At 33.5% G+C, this 20,396-nt stretch overlaps 1 protein-coding gene across 1 annotated transcript; it reads right to left on the bottom strand.

Annotated features, from left to right (window-relative positions):
* Positions 1–921: 921 nt before the first annotated feature.
* Positions 922–12,315, bottom strand: COP1 (Transducin/WD40 repeat-like superfamily protein). Its single transcript, XM_089749981.1, has 13 exons — positions 11,957–12,315; positions 11,234–11,311; positions 9,880–10,035; positions 9,210–9,566; positions 8,415–8,572; positions 8,216–8,281; positions 5,550–5,628; positions 5,002–5,157; positions 4,761–4,859; positions 3,348–3,452; positions 2,267–2,446; positions 1,434–1,544; positions 922–1,349 (listed from the first exon to the last, which is right to left on the bottom strand). Exons 1-13 carry the CDS (start codon positions 12,284–12,286, stop codon positions 1,179–1,181), a joined length of 2,046 nt encoding a protein of 681 aa, XP_089606107.1. The 5' UTR covers positions 12,287–12,315; the 3' UTR covers positions 922–1,178.
* Positions 12,316–20,396: the final 8,081 nt, after the last annotated feature.

Raw genomic sequence — 20,396 nt, 5'->3', positions numbered from 1 at the left:
CTTCTCCTTCCTTTTAACTTTATCTGATCTCATCTTTCTTTAGCCTAGCTGGGGTTCAGAGTTGTTTTTTTTTTTTTTTTTCTCTTTTGAGTTTACTTAATGCTTACAACGTTTGTTTCGTTTATGCGGATATATTTTGTGTGAACTTGTCCTCTCCTTTACGAAATTGAAGTATGTGGTTGTTCGAATAATATGTACTTAATTACCTGCACTGATATTCTAGTTGCTTTTCATTTTTAGTTCTGCCACATTCTTGCAGTTCCAACGTTGCTATATATCTTCCAATTACTATAAGTACGTTCTTACCTTTTGAATATCATAAAGCACCAAGAGAAGAAGAGAACGCTAATTATTCTTCTTCACATATGCTATGAAATTAAGTTTCAAATTAATTAAGTACGTATTGACGAGAAATGAGAAGGGCATGCAAAATGGAACCAACTGGAGCCAAAAAAATCCTATGGAATCCAAACTAAAAACTCGATAAAAAAGAATAATAATTGTTACTCGTTAATAAATACTTTTTATATTATTTGATTTAAGATATTACAACCTTATTTAAAACCAACAAATAAAAAACCTGTAAAACATTCTTCCATGTTTTGGTTTATCAATAAGTCTTGTTTATTTGGAAGAGCAAAACGAAATTGAAAACTGTTTGCTTGAGAAATGAACATTTACGATCCAGACTTGGATTTGCAATTAATTACAGAAGAAAAAAGTCAGTTCCCACTTCTTTCTCTTCTTTTCATCCGTCTTGTTAAATATATGTACATTAGTCCCAAATAATGAGACCATATCTTGACATCCCAATCAAATTTATCAGCCTGTGAACAACATTTCATGTTGATTGGCGTTATCAATATCATTAATCGTGTCAACATTAATATTGAAAAATCTAAAACTTAACTCGATTAAATTCGAGACCAATAACAGCTTAGGATTGGCTAAATGTTTATTTTAAGTCATTCATCTTTTAATTAGCTGAATCCATTACAGTATGCTAGACACCTGGGGATTAGAGTCATACAGTCGGTAGAATTTTCAGAACAGTGGCCTCAAAAACTTTCACTTTTGATATATATACAATTGATACCAAAACAAAATGTAAAGGCAGGAGTGACCGATTCATCGCCATTAATTTTCTCTTTCATCTCTTAAAATCTTTTTCAATTTTATCAAGCCGCAAGGACAAGCACTTTTATTGTTCCCTGGCTGTTAGCAGCTAGCATTGTAGGGCTATCACTCTTCCAACATACCGCGCTGATGAAGTGTGATCCAGCTTCTTCATCTGCATCATCCATGTCCTGTGAACCAAATCTATGCCACGTTACGGGTTTGGAGATTTCCTGCAAAATCGACACCAACTCTTTAGTTTGTTTCCACTAAGAATTTAAAAGAGATGAAGATCATCAGTTTGTTGTGTTCCTGACCTTATGGTACACATAGACATCATTTGTTTCACTTCCACATGCAATATATTCCCTGTTTACAGTGAGGCCCACGAAATTCTTCTCGTTCGTATGGCCTTTAAAAGTATGAAGCTGCAAGTGAACCAGATGGTATCGAGTTAGATGAAAAGATCCCAAAATACAAAACAATTAGTTTATTAAATCAATCTAAGCAGAAGACACTCTTCCTATTCCAAAATTCATTACATAAAATAAATTGCTTTAGTTTACGACTCCATAATAACACCATAGAAGCTATTCGGAACAGCACTCACCACTCTTGTCCCAACAAAAAAAGCCAATATGAAACAAACGAAAATTTGAAAAAGAAAAGCATTAACATCACTTTGATAAAAAAGATCACAAATGAACACTGCAAGGACTAATCTTTAATTGTTGGAGACCTTTTCTTAACTCCTCCAATGTTCAAATTCTTGTCCTCAATTTCTAGTATCAAATTCTGTATGATTTATAAAACAAGAAACGAGTATTTCAACTGCAACAGGATACTTATGAATAGCTTAACACAACTCAATTAGTTCAATTTTGTTTAGAAACTCTGAAATTTGGAAGTTTAAGAGGCAAGCATATAAAGCAAATTATTCATGACATGTTACATTATAAATTTCTCAAACTGACTTCTCACGGTGTGTGGTTGGTCCAGTTTCACTGCTTTTTGAGAAGCCTTATTATTGAATGCATCAATCTAGAGACTTGAACTTTTGAACTTAAAGCAATAAGAGCAAAATGAAAAAAAGTATCTGGGGTTAAGGCATAATTGTGGAATACTGAATCAATATAAAAATATTACTCACTGGCAAATTCTCCTTTACATCCCATAACCTCAATGTGCTGTCTGTAGATGCAGAAGCAAGTTCATTTTCAGACAAGAATTTCACATACGAAACAGCTTTCTTGTGCCCACTGAACACATGAAGTGGACTACTGATGTTTCTTAAATCATAATAGTGGATATGATGGTCTGCCGAACCAACCTGCATAAGCCCACAAAGTTTCATAGTTTTCAGTTCTTTTTCCCACATAAAAGAAATAGTACCAATTTAGAATGCCCAAGCGAGCAAGATTAATAAAAGCAGTTAGTACTAAAGGAAAATTTGCATATAAAGTGATTTCAAATTTCAACATACTTCTTCAAAACTGGCCTCGTGAATGGAAAGTAGCTTTCTTAAGATACTGAAGAATTAAATCTATGCCAGGATTACTCAATGCAGTTACAAACATTAAAGGTGCATTTAATTTCAGAAAAATCTTCCCATTTTCCTAAAAAATTTCAAAGAAAAAGAAGGAAAGAAAATGCATTTTTAGAAGGATTTCTAGTTTCTTTTTTTGCCAAACACAAATTTTCATACATTTTAAAATTGAATCAACTAATGATCGTTTTCTCAGTTTTTCAAAAATTAGAAAAGATGGTTTTCAAATTCTATTAGCCTTCCCATTAAATTAAAACCAAACTACACTAAAGATATTTCTCTTTTTTTGTTGACTTTTCCATCTCCCAAAAAGAATATTTTTCAACCTCAAAATTAGTTGCATTTTCTATATAAAATTTTTGAAAAGCAAATCAGAGAACTTGAAGGAAAGCATAAAACTTCTTTCAAAACCAAACAAGCCTTTAATGAATCCACAATATGCTTTTCCCATCACCAAAGGCAATCCAAAATATTTGATGAATCAGCACACAAGCAAATGCAGACACAAGTAACTAGGAATAATGGTCGTCTACATCAGAATTTCAGAACAGACATGGTTCATCACACTGCACTGCAATTAGCATACAAGAATAGAACAAGAACTGCTCTGAAATGATCAAGTATCATATCAACTGCAAGGAGTTACAGCACACATTTTTAAAAATATATAATTCCATGCACATACCGCAATGTAATTGCTAGATCCAGGATTATACTTGACGCAACATATATTTGCTTTCATGTCAATATTAAGAACGCTGGCCTCCTGCTTTGTGCACCAAACTTTCACCTGGTTTTAACAAAAAACACATCCATGATATGACCAGTCAACAATGAACTTTCCCTCACTAATGGTGAAAGCTGAAAGCAAATAAAACTATGAATTTGAGCTTATCCACCAAACCTAAGAAACAGGTGGATCAGTACTAAACATTGAGGCACAGAAGAAGTAGACAACTGCACATTGTGCTTGACTGTAACATTTGTCCTATCAGGAAATAAAAATTGTACTATTTCCAACCAGGCAAGTACATTCACATTTTAACATTGATGTTCATTTCACCTGCATTTCTATAAGCCATGAGTCATTGAGTGGAAGGACAAAGGAGCTGTAAATTTCTAGGATACAAATAACAGCACAAAGATGGCCAAGCCTACATATTGCTTAATAGCTTTTTTAGGATGCAGCCATACAACACAAACATAAGCCCAAATAATTAACAGCTGAAACTGTTCCTATTATCTTCCTAATTATATTCTGTCTTTGCCACCTAAAATCTTAATATAGGATAACATAAAAATGTCAAAAACATGGACATAAGGTTGGAAAGCAAAGGTAGATTTTTCCAAACATTACATATTAAACGCCAAAACAACCACCATTCAGTTCCTAGGTCTAGCATACATCATAACAGACCAATTAAAGAATGTAAAATTCAGTACATACAGCAAACCTTAAATCCTCACGGATGGAGATAGATCTGGCAATTTTGAACATGACCCACTAACATACATGAATACAAGCCAGAGTTCAGCGGGTTTGGCTTTTTTTTAATCATGTTCACATCAAACCGTTTATGCCACAAGAATTTTGTGTTTTATGTGGGTTTACCTGCCTAACCCATTTAGACAAGTCTAATTAATCGTATTAACAAGTTAACCCACCTAACTCAAACCCATTTAAACTTATTCATTAAATTATTAATATTTAAAACATATAACATGTTAATCCTATTTAAACAGGTTAATAAGTTAATCATATTTAAATAGATTAATTATGTTGTATTGTGTACAAGACATAATAGTTAAACATATTAACAGTGTCATGTCGTTAACTCGTATAATTGTATCATGTTCATGTCAAGAGCCTTGACAAGATTAATTAATTGTATCATGTAAGTGTCGACCCATTTATCTGTTATACCCTTGCCTTGACACAACAAGATTAAAACTTGCTAACATGAATTGCCTGCCCTACATGGAGATAATGCATGGTTATCTCCTCATTCTCTCCATCAAAGATGCAATGATAACACATTATAAATCGTTTAAGCAAAGACAGAACACTCAGTTCAGGATATGGGATATGTTAGCACACCTTGCAGTCATCACTACCAGACACAAGCATTGAGGGTTCCGTCCGTGAGAAATCGACACTCCATGCTCGTTTCTCATGTTCCTCATATTCCATCAGACTCTGCCAAAGAGATTAAAACAATAATTGAAATACAAAATGATAAGGATGAGATCAGCACGTAAAACTGCCATTTGATATGAAAAATATAACAAGAAAGTCCAAGTATATGACAATATTGTCAACCATAACAATTCCTCATTACCTGACAAGTTGTTACATCCCACACGGTTACTATCCCCTCGTAATCACTACTAGCTATATGATTCTTCGAATACTTGTTCCAACTCAAGCAACTAAGTTTAGAACGTGTGGACATCTCCACAACAGGACAGTGTACATCTTCTGGTTCGTTTAGGACCTGGTAGACAAATGCAGTCAATGAGAGGTGGTATAGCTAAAGATTGAAAGGAAAAGTAACAAATTATTAACTGTGAACTTTGTCAACGTGCAGATCCAGTGCTATCATATGACCAATTTAAAAAACAAAATACAAGCCTCCTTAACAAGGTTTTTACAAATCAATACTAGAGCTAACAACCACATTAGGTGTAAGACTACCCAAGAATAAAAATGGTTATCAGACGTACAGAAAAGCCATCCCCTAGAACATGCTCACACCAGCATATATATTTAAAAAAAAAATGGATGGGAGAACAGCAGTATGCCATAGTACAATCTCTTTGTCAATTGTGCCAACGATAATGGCAGCTAAAACCAATTGTCAAAGGTGCCAGAAATTCAGGATCTTACCATAGAGAAATCGAAAACCTTAATGCGTCGAGACACTCCAGCAGTAGCAAACAACTCATCATCGCGATCAAATTCTATGCTGCAATCACCATGATCCATTCAAAATATTTTCAGCATGCCTAATCAGGAATGAAGATAAAAAAAATATGCACACATGCAAATGTACACAGTTTTAGCAACTAAACACAGGAGTTGATTTGTTTGCAAGAAAAATAACAAGATTCACAGAGAACTAAGCTTCCTAATCCAGAAGGCAAATACCCACTGCTTTGTTTCAGAAACTCAATATTTTGATGAAAGTGAAAACAGGCTTTCCTGAGAGAAATAGATGAATTCTGAAGATCCTGGATAATCCCTAACAATGGTGGCCAGCCTCTGATTTGTTGGGGGTGGGGGGGTGGGGATGCCTGTATTTTGGAGATACTTTCTTTCATGAATAATATTCATTTGTGCTCCTCTTTAGGCACATAAATAGTACTTAAGATTATTACCCCATCAATTTCCTTAAGTTTAACAAGAGGTAGCATGGATTACTGCCAGCTCTTCGTAGACATAATAACTATATACACGTATTTTGGATTCTGGTCCATGGTCGTGAATTGCAATTTCCAAACTTCCAACGCACAAGATCTTGGCTCAGCGGCCAATGAGGGCTCTATCAATTATTATCATACAGAGAAAATGCAGACATTAATACAATTAAAAATCTGCTCTTTCTAAACAAACTTGGGATTTGTGATCCTGACCAGGACCCATTCAGGATCTTAGGATCATTTTCTATCAGAAAGGACTGTTGTACAAAACATAATCCTATGTAATTGTGATCATATTCCTATTTGTAAAGAAGAAAAATGTTACAAAAGGGAATTTATACATACAAATCATAATTTGAACTTGGAAAGAAAGTGAAGATATGAATAATGCAGCTTTACTTTATAGCTGTTCTGCCAGATTAATCATTATACTTTTGGAAAAGCAAAACATATTATGCATTGAATATTATATAAATCTACTTCATGGCCTGGTAGAACTTAGAAGTAGAATGTGCTCTGTTAGGATCATCATGGAGAGAAATTGCAGTAAAGAGAAAAAAAATGGCACAAAATTGATCCACTCTATTGTTGATGAATGATTTTCTTAAAAGCACATGACAGTGTTTGAAGAAGGGAAAGGGAAAGGAGGAGTGTTGGACCCATAAAACAAGCACATAGCTTCAGCTTGATGATTACTTATAGTTTCAGCTTGATGATCATTTATACATTCTAGACAATATGGTTTGGTTAAATACTCATTTGGCCCTATAATATGTCAGTTTTTTAATATTGGTAAGTAGAGAATAAAAATTCGCAATTAGATACCTGAACTTATATTATGTCAAGCACTTTGGTCCTTAGGACTAACATCATCGATCAATTGGTTGGTGCGGCAAGATCACCCAATAAAATAATGACACATGGCAAAAAAAATGCCAGTTCATTTTTAAAATTGAAATATAAAAAGGAAAATCAGAAAAAATTATTTGGATTTTTTATTTTTGAAAAAAAAAAGTTAAATTGGGGAGAGACAGAGAGGGAGGGGAAGGGGTGCTGCAGTTGGTGCCTATCGACCAACCTAGGCCGATCAAGACCCATCTTCCCCATCCCCTCTCCTTCTCCTTTTGCTTCCCTTCCTCCCCCTCTCCATAATTCCCTCTTATCATTTTTTTTAAAATTTTTCTTTTTTTATGAATTTTTATTTTTTTTAAAAATCACATTTTAATTTTTTAAAAGTTTTCAATATTTTGAATTTTTTAAGAAAATTTCTAGAATTTTTTAAAGCATTAATTTTAATTTTTTTTATAAAAAATCATTTCCTAATTTTTTTATTTTTTAAGTTTTCAATATTTTGAATTTTTAAAAATCCCAAAATTTTAAGCATTTTAATTTTGAATTGTTTTTTGTATTTTTCATATTTTTAAACATTTTTTATTTTTTCCAACTTTTATTTATTTTCTTTTTATTTTGAATTTTTTGTAATTTTTATAAAATTTTTCATATTTTTCCTTTTTTGGAAAAAAATAAAAAAATCCTTTCTTTGAAATCTTTTCTCTTCATTCTAACATGGCGATGGATCCATCAATGATTTAACCTTTTTATAATGTGTCATGATTTTATAGGTTGGTCATGCCACATTAACAAGTTGACTATAGGTGTTAATCCAAAGAGCCAAAATAATTGACAGAATGTAAGTTTAGGTGCTTAATTGTGAATTTTTATTCTTTAAGTTCCAAACTGACAAAAGTGACAGTACAGGGTCAAATAAATAATTAACCCTACATAGTTCTACTTTGGTACCAAATTTTACACATCCAGATTACATAATAATATGTAAAAGATACAAACAAATAAAAGTTGTTCAGAAAAAAGTGAATCAAATCATTGATTAGTGAGCTTCACATGTTAGTGAGCAGTTTCAGTTAAATTAAGTACTGATTTCCGAAAAGCTGATCAAAATCAGTTTGATTTGAAACTTTTACTAGTATTAAACAAAAGTGCCAAATCCTATTATGGACAAACTTGATATTCAATTCCATTTTTAACAGCAATGTGCAGCATAACAGAAAAATACATTGTTCTACAATTTCAAATCAATATAACCAACATTCATATGCAGTATAAATTATTCACCTTGATACTATATTGGCTGAATGAAAGAGATCTCCAAGCCTCAGCTCAGCAATGACTCTAAGTCGACTGGTAGATAGAAATCAAAAAGAAAACTGATGATAAATTGCATCTACAAAGAGGAAAGGAAAAAGAGAGAAAAAGGGATGGAAGGTGTTAATATCAACTTATCCACTGCAGAATTGAAAATTGATATTGATACCTGTATTGGGTAAAAGTACTCAGTACAGACTGAAAATCCGCAAGACCTGCATTATAACCCTCTCTATGAATGACATTTTTATCACTTTCTTGCTTAATATGCAGTTGGTTAGCAAACTGACGTCGCTTTTGCAGGTAACACTCTTGTAGGTCATTGAACTGTAACCAAAGGTGAAAAATGAAACTGAATTTAGGCATGAAAAAAATAATGAATCAATAATATTTTATTGATTTGAGCAGAGTCAACTATAAATGACATCTCCAGACAAAAGTCGAAAGCGCAATAAACCAATTAGAACACTTGTTCCAGAGGGTTGAAGTTAATTCTGCCAATTGTCAGGCTCAACCTATTGACAACAAAACCACTCAATGGCAAACCGTTCTCCAAATCTAATCCTGCAAGGTTGCTAGCTTGAGCATCTATCTGTAAATGGCAAGCCACATATCCATGATATTGTAACATGCTGTCACAAACCAATCATACAAGTCCCAATTGTAAGAAAGGTGCTATTAAAGTATGGCCACAGCGGTCTTTTTTTGTGATTCACTGTGCTCTGTGCGGCAACAGAAAAATACATGCAGCAAATTCCAACTGGTTTAGATAAGGTTTAATCAAGCCGAGCAGAAGTGTTAATGTTAATGATTAGTAGGTTTTTGGCCCTTTTCTTATTTTAAATTTCTGCACTGACTGAGTGGAACTTGTGTCTTAAACTCATTTCTCACTATTGACAACTATATAAGATTAAAACACATATCAAACAAAAATTTGCCACTCAAACCTTCTAAAATCACAAACCTGGGCATGAACCCGCTTTTTTCTTGCAACAGTGAGACCTGATTGATTGAAACCTTGTGAGTCTGCTCCACTTAAGGCATCTTTTCTCTGAGGACCATGGCCACTCACCTGTGCCTTTACATCTATTTTCTTGTTTTGAAGATTCCCTGCAGACATCCCTCCTCTGACATTAAGAGAACTAGAGACAATTCCACTACTGTTCCTGTCTACGGATGAAGACCATGGCTTTCTTGTGCTAGAATCATCTCCAAGCATCCGCAATTTCATGGAGTATCTATCTCTTGCACGATACAAATCTATTCTATGTCTCTCAACAGAATTTAGGTCCTCTTTAATAAACTGAAGATCAGCTTGTACCTACAAAAAAGAAAAGAATCCTTTTAGTAAAAAAAGATAAAAAGAAATTATCAATTAATGTAGCTATTTGTACCAATATGTGTGCACCGAATTGTTAAATTAAACTTAGAGAAAACTAATTTCAAAGCCAAGGGAATACGCAAGAGACACTGAGGAACAAATATCACAACTCTGAAATATATATGAAAAGGGAAGAAAACAAGGCACACAACATTTGATCACTCAAATTGAAGCAAGAATTGGGTAGAACGGGATGATGGCACAAAAATTAGTAAAAAGAAATAAAATGTGGCTTAAAGAACAAGTAAACAACCTCATTCAGCTCATCAACTTTTTGCTTCCGTAAGCAGTGTAAGAAATCCAACAGTATTTGCATATTTCTCTCAGCTTCTTCCTGTTCCATTTTTCTTTTCTTCTCTGCAAGGAGAGACAAAAGGTTGTCCAGTTCCTTAATTGTAATTTCATAACCCTGATTCCAGAACACAAAAGAATCATATTTAGTTGGGAAAAAATGCTTAAATATAAGAAACTAAGAGATCATCTCCTACTGCTCCATTTGAAGAAGACAATTAGGAAAAAAATTGAACATGTAAAACAATTAGGAAAAATTGATAACAAAATCTAATTAGAAGTTTCAAACTATGAACATAGTTATCTAATAACTGCTATATATTTGCTACTTCAATAACGACCAAACATGGTATAAGATAATTTTTTTCCTACCCTCTTGCATCACTATGCCTAGCAAACACAACATAAGTACATGTACTGCAAGTAAAGCACTAAATTGAAAGGAATGAAAGAGCAAGTTAATGAATCAACTAATGCACTTACTTTGGCAAGCCTTCTTTGTGCATGTCATTCCAAAAAGATGGTAAGAAAAGCAGCACTCAAGATGCATTTTATTGTTGGGTGTGAGCATAAGTGTGTGTGAGAGAGACATAATTTGCAAATAACCCCCCCTCCCCTCCCCCAGAAACTTGGATTAGATTCACAAATGCATGAGTTCCTCAAAATATAAATATATCATCCCATCAATTTTATATTGACTGCTATCAACAAAGATAATACTTTAAATATAAACATGAATTGACTATCATTTACCAGTATGGTTGATTAAGAAAAGTGGCTCTTAATCGACAAATACTTCTTTAGCAAGAGAAAGTAAGAATAATTGTGAGACACAAACCCATTGATGTAGAACAAATACTTTGAAATAAAAAAAAAAAATCAAGAAACAATCTAAAATGTTAATAAAAAATTCTTAAATATCTAATATACAAATCTCAACTAAACCCTAAACCCCAATAGAACACAAAATACCTTATATAACCCTTAAATTCTAATACTTGGAAAATAAATTAATACTAATTAGTATAAAATAACCTAAACAATCTAAACAGCCTAACTGTATGTCAAAATTACAATTAAACCCATAAAATATAAAATAAAGTCTTACAAATAATTTTGTCCTACAACTAGCATATTTCCATCCACTGTCACCAATTCAGAGTCTTATGTGGAAAGAATGTGTCACTAACATTAAAATATGATGATTAAAGCTATGTCAGAACATGAAATAAATTCAGCTTTGGAACAATCTAAACCAGCAAGATTTTGGTTGAATGGTAAATACTATTAAGGAAACTGGTTGAATGGTAACAAACCTGTTGTAACGCCTGACAAAACTGTTCCACAGGGGATGCAGTTTTTGATATTTGACGAGCTGAAGTCTTCTTCAAAAGCTACAAATGTGGCACAGAGAAATCGTAACCATAAGCTGCATTCCGGAGTAGAAGTAGACCATTTCAAGATACAAATTATCTTAAAGTTACACGATCACAACTACAATATTTATGAAACCATGCAGCCAATTAAGATGGCCGGAATGAAACCAAGACAAGGTTTCCACATTTATTCTGGTATTCTAAATTTTCAAATGTTCAATGTTAAGCATTTTACACTAAGAAATTGAATATCATGGAATATGAAATTCCAAAAAAAAAAATTGATAAGACTTTGCAGCCCCAACTACTGGGTACATAAAATGCTAAAAGCATCAAGCCAGTTTTATACACAGAGAAAGCATTGAAAAATAATTATAAGACAGAAGAGAGAAACTGTGGGCAAAAATAATTATAAAACTATGAATCGTACAACAAGAGTTCTTCAGTAGATACAAACTTCAGTCTTCAAGAGCCGAGACATCTAAAACGGCTGGTGCGTTCTAGTAAATAGACGATTCCAATCATATCTAAGTCAAGCCATATTTTCAATAAATCATATACACAGAAGCTTAGAAAACCATAATTTTGAAATTGATTCTATTATTTCTTTTCGGAACAGAATTAAATGGAAAGTCGGAGCTAAGAAAAGGAAATCAAACCAACCTTATCGAGCAAAAAGTTAGGGAAAAGCTGATTATTTGTGAGAAATTGAGAGCAGCAAGGGCAATCGCTCTTATTTCGAAGATGAGTAATAATACACATATAGCAAAAGCTGTGGCCGCAAGCTGTTAGAAATGCGTCCTTAATTATTTGCATACAAATCGGACACAACAAATCCTTGTCCATCTCCGCAACGTCGGCAACAGTAGCAGCAGGGGCGGAGGCGGTGGCGGCTGCTTCTAGAGGGAGCGGAACTTCTTCGAAGGAAGATGGCTTAGAGTCCGGCTTCGCCGCCGGCACTCGAGGCTCGGTCCCAGTTGAGACTTCTTCCATGGTTTTAATTACCGTTTTCTTGGTATTACATTTTGGTTTTGCTTGCGTTGGCGATAAAAGGGAAAATGGAGAGGGGGGGGAAAAGGAGAGGGACCCACCATGGGCTTTGTGAGGGTAAAAATAGACCACGCAATCACTCGGTTTTATGGACCGTTTGGTTCTTACTGTTGGATGTGTTTGCTGTAGCGCCTGCCGCTTTGTTCCTGTTGTGGGTAAAATTTAAATTAAAAAAAAATGCAGACACTATCAATATTTAAGTGGAGGTTTTTTTTATGAGTTTATTTAATAAATAAAAAAAATTTGTTAATGAAATTTTTAGATTTTAAAATTAAAGATAATAAGATGATGATACATATTGATATATTAAAAATTTTTTAAAATTACTTAGAAGAATTATGTGTTAATTCTTTAGTTATGCATATATAATTAAAAAATATTTTATTTATAAAATCAAACTCTAATAATTATGTGTTGAATTTTTTAAACATTTCATCTTTCATTTTTTACATTACTAGTATAATTTTTTGCGCTTCGTTTCAAGATCTATATAATATTTCGTTAATAGAAAATTTAGTAAATATTTATATATCATGCAATATTTTAATACCACTATTAATCTCGAAAAATTAAAAACTCTTAGCAAATATTAAGAGTTTTTAATAATATAATCTCATTAATAACCTTTAAAAGTTAAAAAGAAAAACAAAAATATTTATTATTGTCAAAATTAAAATTACTCACTTAAATTTGATAATTATTAAATATTAAAAAACTTTTATAAAAGTTGATATATAGTTGATATTCAATCCGGCTACCAATCTTAAAAAATTAAAAGCTTGTAATAATATTAAGAACTTTTAATAATTCAATTTTATTAAAAATTTAAAAAAATTACAAAAAAAATGTACTCTTTTCAAAATATCAAAATTGCTCAGTTAAATTTAATAATTATTGAATATTAATTAAAAATTTTGATAAAAGTTAGCATATAATATAATAGTTCAATCACATTAACAATCTTAACAAATTAAAAGTTCTTATTAATATTAAAAGATTTAATAATTTAATCTAATAATCTTAAAAGATTACAAAAAAATTATTATTTACTATTATCAAAATACTAAATTATTCTCAAATCCATGTATATCTCAAAATACTTGTCAACAAAAAGTTGTAATTAAGTTTCACTTATAAGAAAGACACACATATTTGACTTCTAATATTCCATAATTTTCAATTTTATTCTAATTTTATTTTTATATTGCATTTTTTTAAAAGAAAATGCATATTCATTTACTCATAATTCATATTTGAATTAGTTACAATAATCTCATGCATGAAAGCAGCGTAGTCCTCAACCCAGTACAATTCTTCATCTAACTCCAATCCATGTACTACCAATCTGTGTGCAGTGGCATTTCCTGTTCTTCTAATATGTTGTGCTTTACATCCATGCAATTCTCCCGTTTTCTGTTTTGCTTCTTCAATTATTAATCCTATAGGAACATATCTTTAGTCCATGATCGGAGCTTGTTGATGATCCTCAATGCATCTCCTTCGAGCTCAACGTTTCTTATTCCCATCTCCTTTGCAAAATCCATGGCACGCACTGCTGCTACAGCTTCCACTGCGAAAGAGTCTGTCATCCAAGGTAATCTATCACTATGGGCTCCCAGTACTTTACCTTCCTTGTCCTTAATAATCACCCCTATCCCTCATTTCCTTTTTGCCTTATCCACGGCTCCATCAAAATTCACTTTGGTGGTACCTCTTCTAGAAGGTCTCCAATGCCCTGTTTCCACAATACTCATTCCCATTTATTTCTAGTGTACCCTGTTAAATTCCTCCACCGACTTCCTTGTAAAGGTATGTGCATTTTGTGGTTCCCTCCTCTTTTCCCCATGGTATTCATGGTTCCTAGCATTCCAAATTGTCCACAGCCCAACCATGAAAATCTGCAGTTTCTCGCTCGTGGCATTAGGGATTACCTCGGAGAACCAATACAAACAATTTCCATTTTCTTCCCCGCTCCACTGGAAACTTAATTTTTCCCGGCCTCCTCCTTTTGCCCAATGACACGCTTTTACTGCAGGTAGGATTGTTACAAGGTTTTGATTGCACCTCTGGCACATAACCTCCACTGGTATTCTCCTCTTTGCCAGGTTTGTCATTACAAGAAGAAAACCCTTCCCCACTTCTCATGTTATAACCTTAATTTTTGTTAGCACTTGTGCATCCCAAATCATTGTCCATACTTTCTGCCTTCCCTTTATGTCTTCGTTGTTTTCTTCTGCAAATCGATCCTCCAGTGACAGTTTACACAACAGCTTGTAATCACTTCGCACTGTATACTCTCCCTTATTATCAAAATGCCACACTAAAGTGTTCGGCTTGTCTAGTTTGCTAAAGGGGATCGCACATATTGCTTCTGCTTCCTCTCTTGAAAACATAGTGTATCGCGTTCCATTTCCACATGCAGATATTCTCCTCAATTAAGTCTACCAGTGTTGTCTAATCGTTATGGTTTCTAAGTGATTGAGGCGTAAACATAGGGGAGGCTAGAATCCACTTATTAGTCCAAACTCTAATTGATCAACCATTACCCATTCGCCACCTTAGGCCTTACTGTAAAACTGCCTTAGTTGTCGATATGCTAGTCCACGTGAATGAGGGGTGTGATCCTATATTGGAGTCAAGAAAAGAAACATTTGGGAAGTATTTGTCTTTCAAGATTCTATGAGCTAGAGTGTCAGGATTTGTTAGAATCATCTACCCTTGTTTTGCTAAATGAGCCTTGTTGAACTCCCCCATCTCTCTAAAGCCCATACCTCTCTCTTTTTTTACCTTTGTCATTTCATTCCAATTCTGCCAATGTATTCCTCTTGACTCCTTATTGTTTTTCCACTAATAATTATTGAACAGTCTAGTAATCTCTTCTCTCAGTGTTTTTGGAAGAAGAGAGCAGCTCATTGTATAGGTAGGAATTGATTGAAGACTGGATTTTATGAAGACCTCCTTTCCTCTTAGTGAAAGCAATCTCTGACATCTTCCATTCATCCTTGCCTTATTCGGTCCTTTAGGTCCCTAAAAGCCATTCTCCTATCTCTCCTCTCCATTGCAGGCAAACCTAAGTACTTTTCTACATTTATTGTCTCATTCACTCTAAACATGCTCTTGATCTCCTCCCTTTGTTCTTCTCCGATGTTGCTACTAAAGAAAATGGTTAATTTGTCGAGATATATTTTTTTGACGCAAGCTCTCTTCATATCACTTTAGAACATCCATCAATTTCTCGCTCTCATCTTTATTAGCCATTACGAATAGGAGGCTGTCATCCACAAAGAACAAATGATTAACTCGAGGTCCATTTTGACTTGTCTGTACTCCATGTAGCAATCCTGATCCTAGCATTTCTTTAAAATGGCATAAAGACCTTTAACAGAAGCCCCTCTCAGGAAATATTTCATTAGTGAGCCCTCCATTTACCACAAATAACATGAGACAGATTTCACACAATTCATTACTAGTGATCCACCTAGAATGAAACCCCATCCTGTCCATTGTTGCCTCTTAAGAAACTCACTCCACCCGGTCATATGCCTTGCTCATATCGAGCTTTAAAGCAAAGAAACCCTTTCTCCCATGTTTCTTATTCTTCAAATGATGTGTAAGTTCATAGGCAGCTAAAATGTTATCAGAAATTAATCTACCAAGAACAAAGGCACTCTGTGTTTCACTAATACAGTAAGGGAGAATAATCTTAAGCCCAACAACTAAACTTTAGAGATGATTTTATAGATCACATTGCATAAGCCGATAGGCCTAAATTGGGATATGTATTTGGGTTCCTTAATCTTGGGAATTAAGACAATATTTGTTCGATTAATCTCAGATAAGTTCATTTCCCCTTAAGACAAGACAAACAAAAACTGGTTACATCTCTTCCTACAACATGCCAATATTTATGAAAAAATAAAATAAACATACCGTCAGGACCAAGTCTGTTTAGACTCATTTGTTTGACCGCTTTGTGGATTTCCTCTTCGTTGAATTTTGCAATAAAGAGTTTATTCATCTCATCAGTAATGCAAGGTTCCACAATTCCCAGTACATCATCAAAGTTTGATGCATTATCAGACTTGAAAAGCCCTTTGAAATATCCAATAGCTATTCGTGCAATGCGATCTTTTTCTTCACACCAATCGTCATTTTCATCCATTAAATCCATGATCAAATTTGTCTTTTTCTTGGATGAAGCACTGGTCTGAAAAAACCCCATATTCATATCCTCTTCTTTAAGCCATTGTATCGACCTTAGTTTCCAATAAGCCTCTTCCTTTTCAAGCCAGCTATTAAGCTTTTCCCTTGCACTATTTGCCCAATCCAAATTTCTTGTAGTTGGGGGCTCCACACTTGGTTGCTTTAGCTCATATTTTAGATGTGCAATTATCTTATTTAAGTCTCCATAGCTAGAACCATTCCACTATCTGACAGCCTCACTAACCCTTGCCAGTTTTTCGGTTAGATGGAAAGAACTTGTATTTTCCCATGCTATTTTCGCCCTTCCCTCGCAAGCCTCTTCTTTCATCCACATAGCTTCGAACCTTATCCTTCTCTTATTTACTCTGTTAGTCCCAAGCCCTTTTTTTCTTTTTTGTGCTTGCCATAATAGGGATATGATCAGAGATCGACGCTTGCAAATGCTATATTTCATGATCTTAGAATTGGTCATACCATAACTTGTTTCTTAATCCACAATCCAACCTTTCTCGAATATTAGTTTCCTGTATCCTCCCCCTCTCCCATGTGTACCATTAGCCAATATATCCTAGATCGTCTAACCCATAAACTTCCAGTGCCTTTCTAAATGCTGCCATCTGATTCTCGTTGCGCATGTTTTTGCCTGACTTTTCGCGGTTCCATAGCAGTTTGTTAAAATCTCCTATGCATAGCCACAGCCCATCATCTTGCCTAGCTAAACTTTGTAACAACATCCATGATTCATGTCGAAGCCTAACATCCGGTTCGCCATAAAATCCTATCAATCTCCAACGGGTCTTTCCTGTTTTTTCCTTCACTTTCGTATCAATATGGTTCCTTAAGTAACTGAGTATCTTGAGATCAATATCATCCTTCCAGAAAATTGCCAACCCTCAACTACTCCCAATCGAATCCACCCTAAAACATCCATGCATTCAGCACATACTTTTTATTCTGTCCAGTTTTAATCTTGGCTTTTCACTATCCCACAAAAGGCTCGAATTGCAAGTGGGCTCCCAAGCCCATGATAGTTTTGTTAGGAAAATGGGTCCGACCTCATATAATTGATTTTGGATCAATCAAAGGTCATGAGCTTTAGTTTTTCTTTTTATATAAAGCCCTAGCTTCTTAATAAAAAAAGGTGAGATTGTTTTAAGATGGTGTCGCAAACCAAAAAAAGAAATAAGAAAAAACCAAGAAAAATAGAAAGAAAAATAAGAAAGGAGAGCTAGTTGAATGGAAGTGGATCCGTAGTTCGATTAAGCTAAAACTTTGTCAACAGATTTATGATTTAGAGTTCTACATTTTGAACAGTGAAGATTGAGTTTGAATCTCTTTATGAACAAATTCAGGGTGTATTTATTGAGTCACTTATTTGGTGAGATTTCTCCAATCATCTATCTAGTTGTTATTAGCTCTAGTTTTAGCTAGAAAAGAATTTTGTATATCCATTATTTGATAGTAGAGATTTTTCTAGTGGTCTGTGATTTTTCTTTTTACACTGAAGGGTTTTTCACGTAAATCTTAGTGTGCTTTATTTTTCTTACGTTTTTTTATTATTGATTGTTGTCTATTGCTGTGGGTTTATTACGATATATTACTTTTACGTTATTGTGTTTATTGCTTCAGGTCCAACAAGTGGTATCAGAGCAAAGGTTATTTTGAGGCATCGATACAGAAGCAACCCAGGATATAAAGAGATCATGGAGGGTGATACAGGTTCTATGATAAAATTGACAACATCAAATTATTCAATTTGAAAGCCTATGATGAAGGATCATCTATACTGTAAAGATTTGTATGAGTTAGTATTGGGTAATTCAACTAAACCAGCATATATAAAAGATGAAAGCTGAAAGAAGTTAGGTAGAAAGACGCTGGCTACAATCAGAAAATGGATTGATATCAGCAGGTTTTATCATATAGTGCAGGAGGTAGATGCTCATATTATTTGAAAAAAATGGCAGCATTGTATGAGAAAAACATAAGTATAAATAAAGTTATGCTTGTTAAAAAGCTTATAATTTTACAATACATGAATTGATAATCAATTACAGAACACTTGAATGATTTTCAAGATATATTTAATCGGATAACTAATATGGAGCTTAAGATGGATGATGAAATAAATGCGTTATTTTTTTTGGGTTCATTGTCAGATAACTGGAATACTCTAGTTGTGACTGTTTTTAATTCAACTCTTAATTACAATGTGATATTGGAAATGGTAAAGGATAGTGTGCTTAATAAAAAAGCAAGGTGAAAAAATATAGATCCTGAGAATCAAGCTCTGGTCACAAAGAATAAAGGTAAAAACATCGACAGAGGTCAGAACTCAAGAGTTCGTAGTAAGTTTAAACATAGATCTAAATCCAGAGATAAAGTGAAGTGTTTTCATTATGGTAAAATAGGTCATATAAAATGATACTGTAAAATCTTGAAGCAAAAGCGAAAAGATGAGAAAGGTAAGAGTTCAAATGACGGTAATATTACAGCAGTGAATTCAGATAGTGATTCAGTTACTTTGATTTATATACATGGTAATTATAATCATATTGGTGATCCGACATTGAGTGGATATTGACACAGAAATGACATATTATTGTATTTCTAAGAGAGAGTTGTTTACAACTTATAAAGCAGAAGACTTTGGTTGCACTAAGATGAGAAATAAGAATATATCGCAGATTGTTGGGATTAGTGACATTGTTATATAAACTAGTACAGGTTGCATGTTGACTTTGAGGGATGTCAGACACATTTCAAATATGAAAATGAATTTACTTGCTATTAATGTCCTTGATAATGAGGGATATGAGAGTCGATAAAAGAATGAGCAATGAAAGCTTCTCAAAGGATCTATGATAGTTGTAAGGAGAAAACTAGGCTGCATAATATATAAAATATGGATATAATTGAATGGTAACCAGGTAAATGCCATTGAGGATGATGTTTCAGCAAACTTGTGGCATAAGAAGCTGGCACACATGAGCGAAAAAAGGGTTATAAGTTTTGGCAAGGTAGTCTCTCATTCCTTTAACCAAAAGTATATCTCTTGATTCATGTGATATTATTTGTTTGATAAGTATCATAAAGTTTTTTTTCATAAGAGTTCTTAAAGAAAAGAAAATAGATTTGAATTATGTTATTCTAACGTATGTGGTCCTATTGAGGTTGAGTCATTAGATGATAACAGGTATTTTGTTACTGTTATTAATGATGTTTCACATAAGATTTGGGTGTATATGTTGAAAAATAAAAGTTAAGTATTACAGTATTTTCAAAAATTTTATACTTTGGTGAAAAGGATGATAGGGTTACCTTTGAAGTATATTCAGACTGATAATGGTAGAAAATACACATATAAAAACTTTGAAGAGTATTGTTTAAAGCATGGGATCGAGCATGAGATGATAAAACCTGGAACATCGTAACATAATGTTGTAGCTAAAAGGATGAATCGTACCATTATGAAAAAAGTCAAATATATATTGCGGATGGCAAAATTACCAAAGCCATTTAGAGTGAAGTAGTCAACACAGCTTGTTATTTGTTTAATAGATCACCTTCAATTCTTTTGGGCTTCAACATTTCAAAAAGAGTGTGGATAGAGAAAGATGCTTCATACTCTCATTTGAAAGTTTTCGAGTGTAAAACACTCATACATGTGCCAAAAAAATAAAGGTCAAAGCTTGACAGTAAAGCCACATAATGTATGTTTGTAAAATATGGTGATAAAAAATTTAACTACAGAGTATGAGATCCAGTGAAGAGAAAGATAGTCAAAAATAAAGATATGATCTTTCATGAAAAAAAAATCATAATAGATCTTGAGAAAAATAATAAGACT

Source organism: Durio zibethinus, chromosome 21 (assembly GCF_047325235.1).
Source record: "Durio zibethinus cultivar Kanyao isolate XHJ-2024 chromosome 21, ASM4732523v1, whole genome shotgun sequence".
Lineage (NCBI taxonomy): Eukaryota > Viridiplantae > Streptophyta > Magnoliopsida > Malvales > Malvaceae > Durio > Durio zibethinus.
The sequence above is the reverse complement of the archived record's forward strand: the minus strand, read 5'-3'. Positions and strand labels throughout refer to the sequence as shown.